The following is a 9,969-nucleotide window of genomic DNA, read 5'->3' on the forward strand; positions in this document are numbered from 1 at the left end:
GTCCTGTCACAAGCTGTCTACCCTGAAGAGGAGTATTTGGGCAAGGGTCCTCCACACAGACTGAAGCCAGGACTCTGCATGCAAGTGGACAGTCACCAACGGAGCTTCCTCTAGCTGACTTCTCCCTGAACAGTTGCACGCTCTCTGCAACCACTTGCGTGCACCAAGGGGCAGTCTGTCCCGTGCCCATGTGTCATGGTTTAACCCCAGCCGGCAACTCAGCCCCACCCAGCTGCTCAATCACTGTCCCCGGTGGGATGGGGAGAGATTTGGAAGGGTAAAAGTGAGAAAAATTCTGGGCTGAGATAAAGACAGTTTAACAGGGAAAGCAAAAGCCGCACGCGCAAGCAAAGCAAAAGGAGGAATTCATTCACTCCCACCAGCAGGCGGGTGCTCAGCCATCCCCAGGACAGCAGGGCTCCGTCACATGTAACGGTGAGTTGGGAAAACAAACACCATCACTCCAAACATCCCCCACTTCCTTCTCCTTCCCCCAGCTCTATGTGCTGAGCACGATGTCATATGTTGTGGGACATCCCTGGGGTCAGTTGGGGTCAGCTGTCCCAGCCGTGTCCCCCCCAGCTCCCTGTGCACCCAGCAGAGCGCGGGGAGCTGAAAAAGCCCTTGACTAGCGTAAGCGCTACGGACCAACATCTCCATATTATCAGCACTGTTTTTAGCACAAATCCAAACCATAGCCCCATCCTAGCTACCATGAAGACAATGAACTCCATCCCAGCTGAAACCATGACAGTATCCATCCTGTATTCCATACCATTTACGTCATGTTTCTTCCATCCGGGGAGCAGGGAAATGGCAACCCAACAGCTGGGCGGGAGCAAATGGCTGGTGCTACATAGTCCCACACTATCAAATACAACCTCATTAACCATCCCCCCCCCATCCTGTGATATAATACACAGACATCATTCTCTTAGTCTATGGACCACCCTTGTAAAATGTCCACTGAGTTCATTCAGTCCATGACTTTGGTCTCCACCTGTTCTGGTGGTCACGCAGGACAGGAGAGGTGGGGTGTTGCATGGAGTTACTGGGCACCAAAGCCAGCTCAGGTCGGGTCACTGCTGCACTCGCACCGCCCCTTGAAAGGCTTGTCCTCCCTTGGTTCGGCTGGTTCCTGCTGTAGTAATTCCTATAACATGCAACCCAAATCCTGGGTTACAACAATTTCCATCACAATCTCCGCCCCTGGTCCCTTTGGACCAGACCATCAGGTTTAACATTGCAGTGAACTCTTCCCTTTGCCCCTGCTCTGGCTTGGACTTACCCACAGACTGCAGTCCTTAGGGGTGTACCTGCTCCAAGTGGGGCCTTATCTATGCGCCACGGCCTCTCCGGGGGTGTTCCCTGCTGTGGCACAGAGTTACCCACAGCCACAGTTGCTTTGTGGTGCACCTGTTCCAGTGTGGCCTTCTCCATGGGCCCCATACTAGCTATAATGAAGAAAAGCAATTCCATCCCAGCCAAAACCAGGACACCATGTCACCCCAGGAACACCCAATGGGACAGATGGACTCTGCTAGCTGCAAGGCAAGAGCTGGTCACACTCTTTCCCATTTATGCTGTGTTTGAGTGTGCCTCGTTTGTACGTGCTACGAACCTCCCAGCCTAGCCCCAGTTTAACTCACTTGGTCTGGAGATACGGCCATGCTAAGTGATCCGAACAGCTACGGCACAGGAAAGTTCACGGTTTGTCTTTGCAGCTAGGGTCCTTGCCCCAGCCAGCCAGTGTTGCAGTAGTTAAATCTGATGGTGTGGTCAAAGTAGCACTGGCTATTGCCTCCACGCTGGCAACACAAGGGCATAACCGATGCCAAAAAACACACTCCGCTCATGACTTCTCTACATATAGGACTAGTAGCATGCAATAATTAAGCATTACTTCATATATTGTAGCTTAATAATGATGACAGTAAAAAAAGACAAAAAATTAGGTTTTTTTTATTATTATAGAAAGCACAGTATTCCAATATTTGAAGAGTGATTATAAAGAAATGATCTGCAAATGAGTTTGGCAGAAAGTCTTGGACTCATGTACTACTACACCAGCTACACAAGAAGTCAATTCATAGCGGACAGAGCTACTTCAACAACCCACTCACTGCACCCTCTGTCACACGCTTGAAAACCAAACCCAGAGATATTCCTACAAGTTTTCTTATCAGTGTAATTACAAGTTACCTGAGTTTATGTTCTTAACTTTATTCTACACTGTCAGAAAATCTGGGCCTGGATTACACAGCAATTATGAACACAAAATATATACCAAAAGCAGAGGTAATATTACTTATATTACAGAGCATTTAATTTGGCTTTCCTGCTCCTCACCACCAGTCTCATTAGGAAATGAGACAGACGAAAATTCTTCTAAGTAAAGAAAAAAAAGTTACCTCCTCCAACAATCTGGTATGAACACACAGGTTGAAAAGTCAAGATTAGCACCCTTAAAATATTAACAGCAGCAGACAGACATTACACTGGATAGCATTACGCCTTATTTTCTCTCCTCCCTTATCTGCTGGATTTCAAAACCAGCATCAGAAAAGTGAACACATTCTGCTCAAGTTAGCACGATCCAGGAAGACTAACACAACCTGACAAATAGGAGACAGCATGCGGCTCGGGGTATTATCCAAAGGTCATATTTGTGCTGATGCGGTGAAAATGAGTTCAAGTCACAGCACTTTCTCCTCTGTGAGGGTATCTGTATGGGGTTCTGGTTACTCCACTAGCACCAGCCACCCACGATGGCTCCCAACTGGCTGCAGAGCTTACCGTGTGCAGGGTACCCTTTGCAGTCCCAGGGGTTCCCCATGGACACCTGGGGTTTGGTCTACTTCAGCAGGCAAAGATCATCCCCGCACTTCTACCCCTAACCCAGCTTGGTTTAAAGCAGAGCTTGAACTACTCTACCAGGGCAAGAAAGTCTCAAAACACCAGTATCGAAGCTCTTCTGCAGCCTCTCCCTCCTGAGGCAGGTGTCCGGAGTGGGGGAGGTTACTGCCCAGATGCAGGGACGGTGACCAGGACAAAGCACGCCGCCACGCTGCGAACACAGGTTCGCACCTTACGGCAGCCGCAGCCTCTGTCAGCGCGTCTCTGCGGCACTAATTGGACAAGCACAAGTTTTTTCTTTCAGAAATATTCTCCCCTTAACTGAAAGGATCAAACACAGTACACACCTAAACCAAATGTCATGCACCCATTTAATTTTCACCTTTGTTAAATAATGTAATTGTCCCGGAAACAGCTCTTCAGCAATCCTGACAGCCAGCACTAGCATACAAGCTGTCCTCCAAAGAGAAGTGAAGCACAGCAGGTATGCTAGGGCAGCATGCAGCGGCAGTAAATAACCCTGAGCTTGCTTTGTTCCTTCATAAAATAAATGATTAATAGCCCAGTATAGTCAGTCTGCTATTCAAGGCTTGCTGAAAACTTTTGATCAGTTTGATTCATTAACCTTTAAAACTGCCTCTAAAAGAGGCTTACAATCTGAAGGAGAAGCATAATTTTAAAATCAGCTCTTCCAATTTTACCCAGAGATCCTAATTTTTGACAAACTGAGCTAAGTGTTGAGTCACTCTGCTCCTCTTTAGAGGCACTCAGTATCTCACAGTCAGGTGCCGAGGAAGAAATAAGAAGGTAAAATAAAGTTGATGCAGACAAACACAACCATGTTCATCTTAAAATTCAAAGCCGATCGGGGCTGGGGGTAGAAAATGGCACTTCTTTGTGATTCTTAAGCATTTGGCTGATTCGCAGGTGGCTTCCCAACTGTCTCTTTATTTCTTTTGGTTTTAATGCTAATAAAAAAGGAACACAAACAGGGGACTCAATTCCCCACACAATGCACTGGGGGAGGGCAGGGAGCGTAACTTATGTATCCAAAAAGTCTGACTCAGACAAATTACTTCTAGTTCACTTCCTTACTACACGCCCGCATTGTTCCGACACCTCAGTAGCATACGGGGTTCATCCCCAGCTATCTGGTCACAGAAACGGCAATGCAGACTAACGCCGTTAAAGGACCGTTCCAATTACTTCCCTGGGGAAAGAAGTGACTTGCAGCTTAACATCCTGCCCCAGCGCAGCAGGAAAACCAACCGTCCGCAAATGACCGGCTAATGGCTACTGCTCTACAGGACCCGCTCCTGGGATGAGCTGCAGTTTGTCTTCCAGGGACAGCAGCTGGTTCCTGGATCAGAAGTACAGATGGTTTGAGGCTCAGGCACAATTTGCTTTGAAAGTGAGGTTGGTGATAGATTCCTAAGAGAAAAAGGTCGTTTTGAACCAAGGCCACTGCTGCCAGGTTGATACTAGAAACTCGCTGTTGGCTTGTTTTTGCTGCTGAGAGAGGACAGAGATACTACAGTAGCATAAAAAGGACGGGACAGGTCACTTATCCTTCCCATGGCCAGGGGAGCGCTTCACAAGCAGCCATGTGGTTGCAGTGGCAGAACTAACAGAAGAAAATGATTTTGCCTCTAAGGGAATCGCAAGCTTTTCTCAGAGAAAGGAATGCCATCTATAAATTAAAAAGGTTAAAAATTTCTTATAGACACACGGCTCATGTAACCAGCCTGCACCATCTTTTGCTACAATAATTATACCCAGTCAAGGATTTGCAAGTCTACTAGTTCTAGGGAGAAGTTCTCAAGCCACGGCTGTCAGATTCTGGAAGGGTTTTCCTAAAACGCATCAAAGCTTGTAGGAATTCAGCAATATTAGCAGAATATTAACATTTGTATTTGGAACAACATTGAGGCTTCTGACATAAAAACAGAGTGCTGCACTCACGCTGCTTCAGATATTCAGCAGAGGTGCAAATAAAGACACAAATGTTTATAAAGAAATCAGACCTCACCTGTAGCTTCAGTATTTTTTTCTGTATTTGAATCTTTAAGCTTATCTACACCAAACAAAATATTTAACTACAAAGAAACAAAACCAATTCCTAACTTCTATAGCTTTCCTGGGGTCTCTCTGGTTAAATACCAGCTGGTGTTCAAACTGAAGTATCCAGTACGGAGTGTAACAGCAGGCGATGTTGAAAGCTGAAGGTACCATGGGCAGTTATGGCAACACAGTATCTTGCCTTCTGGGCACCAGAGATGAGCACGCCATGGATTTGCATGGGATGAGCACAAAGAAGCTTCCACCTCTGTGCTTTAAGATCTCCCAGTGAATGTTGTTAGACTCAGCATTAGATTCTGTTCAAGAGCCAGAAGACTACCCCTACTTGACCTGAGACGCTCAGGATGTGCTTCAGTCCCAAACATCACAGCGCTAGACAGACTGTGGAGAGGGGAACATTTAACTCTCTTGCTGACACAGAGAGCAGAACAATAAAGAGCAAAGCAGCACGCAGAAGATGCATAACAGTCATAAAAGAGCTTAGGAAGACAAGGAGAAACGACTTAAGAAGAAATCGAGAATATTTTTTTCCTACTCAGAAGCTACCTGGACTTAAATGTACTGTTTCGGTCAGACCATTAAATAGACAAACTGCTAGAGCCTGGAGCGCAAAGAGACTGCAAAAGACGAAGAACAGCATCAATGGGATTGTGAAATGACAGGGTCAGGTCAGGACGGAAAAGCAGATGGGTACAGGGAGAACTAACCTTTTTTTAAATGAGAGGTATAAAAGGAGCAAATAAAATAGTCCTGATCAAGACAAAAGGAGACGGTTAGCACAGGGTACTTAATGACTCTCCTGCAATATCACTGTGTAAACCCAGTGTGTCGAGAATTATTTTCATGTACGTCATTAAGTGAATGGTATAGTGTTATACGGCAGTGTAAGTGGTTTGTACTATTAACAGTTTAATTTTTATTAATTTGAAAGCAGTTTTTATTTTCCTCTCAGCTATCCAGTCAATCTGCTGTTAAGGCCCAGTGTGTGCTGTGCTATTCCTGGGGCTTATCAGTATATTTTTAAGAGGAAGATTCACTTGTATATTCATCCATGGCCTCAACCTGGCTCAGCAACAAGCCTGCACAAACTACAGGTGCACTCGGGCTTGATTCCAGCTAATACATGCCACTGTTGTAGAGGGTAGATTCTGGACCTAAGAGGAACCCATGTGCTTATCTTCCACCAAAATAAAAGTGCTTGTTAAAAGTGTTGCTTGCGTCTAGGTATAAAGTACTCAGTGTGACACCCGAGGGTGTGCAATGCGCCTCAGCCTGTTTTCCAAGGAGTCTAAGTTGCGTAACTGTTTTTGGTATTTAGCTCAAGCAGCTTTTAAAAACTTTACAAACAAGTTAAAAATAATTACAGGGTACTAATTAGTGCACTCTGCAGTGGGACCGGTTCAGCCCAAGCGCGCGAAAAGAAACCGAGCAAAAATAGTCCTTCTGAGCCTGATTTAACAGGCTTGTACCAGACAATCTTAACAGTTATATTCTCAAACACCTTATTGTCTGAAGGAAGACTGCAGAGAAATTCTCTTAAGGAGCACACAATTGTCCTTGAAATAGTTTAAACAACATTTCCAGTCATCCACAGAAATCAAGCAGTTATGTCCCTGCTTTCAGACCTGAGCAGGTCCCCCACTCCCATCGCACTACAGTGAGCACAGCAGCCCAGAAAAACGCTTCTTTTTTTGCGAGCATTCAATCCCTAGAACTTTTTTTCCCAGGATTAGATATCCTCCCCACTTACTGTCAGACTGTCATTTCCTAAGTATATTTAGTTTCTTTAAAAAATAAAAACACATACTTGCAGGGAAAATAAGGCCTCTCTTAAAAAAAGGCTTATTTTAACTCAAGATTCCCAAAGCATTTTACTCTCACTGAGGACTGCACCAAGTTTCTGTGGGGCATTTACTTGCTCTAAACAGAGCTAAGAGAAGACCAATCAGAACATTTTGTCCAGGACACAAGAAGCAACTGTGCTAATAGATATTAATTAAAAAAAAATAATCACTAGTCAAGAGCAACGGAATAACCTTTTCCCTTAGCTGCTGGTAGGTACCATCCCATCCAAAGGTGTTTTACAATGATCCACCTACTTGCTGTCTGTCCTTTTGTTATAAATGAGAAAGTCAGAAACGTCATGCCATACGTTACTATCGTCATACAGGTAGGTCATGGAGGACTGCAGAGAAGGCTGCAGAGTTTGCCGGTGGTATTCGAAGAGCCAGAGAACCGTCCCCCATATCAGAGCAGCGAAAAGTGGAAAGGGATCCTGCTTTGGCTGTGGGATATAGCCTTTTTCCACTGCCAGACGAGACAAGCCGAACAGGATACGAGACAGCAGGTACATAATGATCTGCATGAAGAGAAAGGCCAAAGAACATTAGGTAAACAACCTGACTGGATATACTGGCCAGGTTAAGTGATTTAGAAGCAATGAGCCAGGCAAGAGGGGTGGAAACAATTTACCCAACTTAACAGCAAACAGGCTGTAGGTTCGCATATCAGGCAGTCTTTATAACTGGAGATGTTTGTGTCTTCCCTACATCCTCGAAGTCCTACTTCTCTGCTGGTGCTCTAATTTAGTAATCAACAAGTTACACTTGATGCAACTCATCTTTGCGGTTGCACAACTTTTATCCTTGCTCAGTTAATGCTACCTCAGATGCTCCTGCTGCTAGAATAGTCACAGAGCAGCGCTGCTAACCTGCCAAGCAGATAGAAACTCGGTGGACTAGACACATCCTAAAACTGGAATGAAGGTATGCTCTTGCAGGGCACTGCAGAAGTAAAACACTTTTGATTAATCTGCATCTGTGTGTTTTACTGACTGATTAGTCTGTCACTGGGCGTTAACAACCAAACTTCCCCTGAGCAGCTTTTGTCAGTTTAACCAGTTTAGTTAAGCATACCTCAGTAACTGACTGCACTCTGCATTCACAAAGTTCAAGCTACAGGCTTTAGCCCTGCAAGCAGGCAGACTAGGAGCGCACCCAGTCAGTTACCAAAGCTCAGGTGACAGGTGGGGTAACCCAATGGCTTTGGAGTACGTGACTGCCTGCCTGCCTGGGTATTCAACTGCAGCTCTGGAGGTAAACTCAGTCTTTTAGCTCTCAAACTGCACACACTGTTCATGGAGGCAAACAACCTCTTCTAGGATTTGAGTGCAGGGCAGCCAAACCCAGAACTTGTGCAAAGACAAATATGATAGAAGAATAGTGCTACACAGTAAGAACCAGCAGGAAGAAGCCAGGTTACACCAACCGCTTCCTGGCACATGAACATCCATGTGTTGGGTTTTTGTCAAGGAAACTTGCAACAAATGTGTTTACCTGGCTGTTGATGGGATTGTTCTCACCGAACACTAGCCAACCTCCAATGCAGGCTGCAAAGAAAGAATGAAATGGAATTTTTTTCCCCTGTAGTCGGGACTGCAACGCCATCAGCCCCTTGTAGGTGAACACAAAACATGCCAAGTTCCGGGAATGAGCGTACGTAGCCTGAGCAATCGATGTCAACTTCTCTCTTAAACTGAAGAAAAGAAACAGACAATTAGAAGACCAAAAAGGCAGTACCACTGCAGTCACTGAGCCTGGACACTGTGCCCTTCTGGTCTGCCCGTCTAGGCTGATAGCTCATGCACCCCACAGAACACCTGCCTTGTGAGGGGGGACAAATCCCTTCACCTCTGGCTCACTCATCAGAATATATTCAGCGGCTCTACTTAGACTGTGCTTTTGTCTAATTCTATGACTAGTTGAGGAACATTTTTTTTTTCCATTATTTTTTATTTTTTGCCTAAGTGCAAAAAATACGCCTCTGGCATAAGCAGGGAAAGCCACAATGTGCATTGCTATAGCTTGGCTTCCCTTATTTGAGCAGGGAACAGAATGCTGCTATTTGCAGCTGCTAATTTCTCCTCTGCCCACTGGTTCTTATCAACCATTGCATGAGTGGTTGGCAACCACAGGTAGGTATACTTGTGTATGTGTGTACATACAAGTTGTCCTGCGTAGCTATCAGAACAACGGGCTATGACCATAAATCACATATCTTTCTGCTTTTCAAGCCCTCTGGAAACACCAAAGGTTGACTGCTTGAATGAAAGCATTCTGAGCAGTAACGCAGAAATACAGCACTAAGGTTCGTACCTTCCGCTCTTGAACAGGAAAGTCATCACCAGGGCATGCGGGGCACGAATTTTTGCTCCATAACTGCAAAAGCGAAGGAATATTTCAGACTTTTGGTATTATGCTATCAAATGATAGTATTTCTAGTCCACTGACGGCCAAAAGATACTACTTAAGCAACTACATCTTACTTTTAAGCCAGCCCAGTAGCAGCCGCACACCAAAGCGAAAAGAGCCCAGGCCGCAGGCTTAGGAGAACCCGCGCCCCAATAAGCCAGGCTCAAAGGGGCCCCCAAACCGGTTAAAGCACCGCTTAGTCCGTGAGAGAGACGGACACGCCTCTCCCGAGCCCCTACCGCAACAGCTCCGGCCCTTGCAGGAAGGAGGGCGCAGGGTGGCTTTCCCGCGGCCCCCGGGGCGACCGAGACACCCCCCCCCCCCCCTTACAGCCCCCCCCGGGCCGGCACCCCCCACCCCTTCCTCAGCGCCCCGCCGCACTCACACGGCACCGTTGCGGAAACCCTTGAGGACGGCGAGCGCGGCGTGGTAGCGCCGCTGCTGCAGGAGGGCGTTAGCGGCGCGGAGCAGGGCGCGGAGCGACTCCCGACCCCCAGCCGTGGCGGCCATCGCGCCCTCCCGCCGGCACCGGGCCGGCGCCGCGCGCTTCCGGGGGCGACGCCCCGCCCTCTGGGCCCATAGGCCCTCCTAGCTGTCCATCGGCGCTCTTGCCAATAGGCGGCAACGACTTAACCTCTCATTGGTGAGAGCGGCTGCCCTGCAGCAAATGGGGTGGGTGCGAGGGGCTGAGGGCGGCGCGGGCCGCTGTCGGCCCCGTGGGGCAGCGCAGGGCGACAGGGCGGCGACCCCGCAGCGCGTGCCCCCACAGGCGCCGCGCCGGCAG

The 9,969-nt window shown here is 47.2% G+C and overlaps 1 protein-coding gene across 1 annotated transcript; it reads right to left on the bottom strand.

Annotated features, from left to right (window-relative positions):
- Positions 1-1,939: 1,939 nt before the first annotated feature.
- On the bottom strand, positions 1,940-9,921 carry PXMP4 (peroxisomal membrane protein 4). Its single transcript, XM_064465814.1, has 4 exons — positions 9,571-9,921; positions 9,090-9,152; positions 8,271-8,469; positions 1,940-7,294 (listed from the first exon to the last, which is right to left on the bottom strand). Exons 1-4 carry the CDS (start codon positions 9,693-9,695, stop codon positions 7,031-7,033), a joined length of 651 nt encoding a protein of 216 aa, XP_064321884.1. The 5' UTR covers positions 9,696-9,921; the 3' UTR covers positions 1,940-7,030.
- Between the last annotated feature and the right edge of the window lie 48 nt (positions 9,922-9,969).

The sequence above is a fragment of the Phalacrocorax carbo genome, chromosome 14, assembly GCF_963921805.1.
Source record: "Phalacrocorax carbo chromosome 14, bPhaCar2.1, whole genome shotgun sequence".
NCBI classification, from domain to species: Eukaryota; Metazoa; Chordata; class Aves; order Suliformes; family Phalacrocoracidae; genus Phalacrocorax; species Phalacrocorax carbo.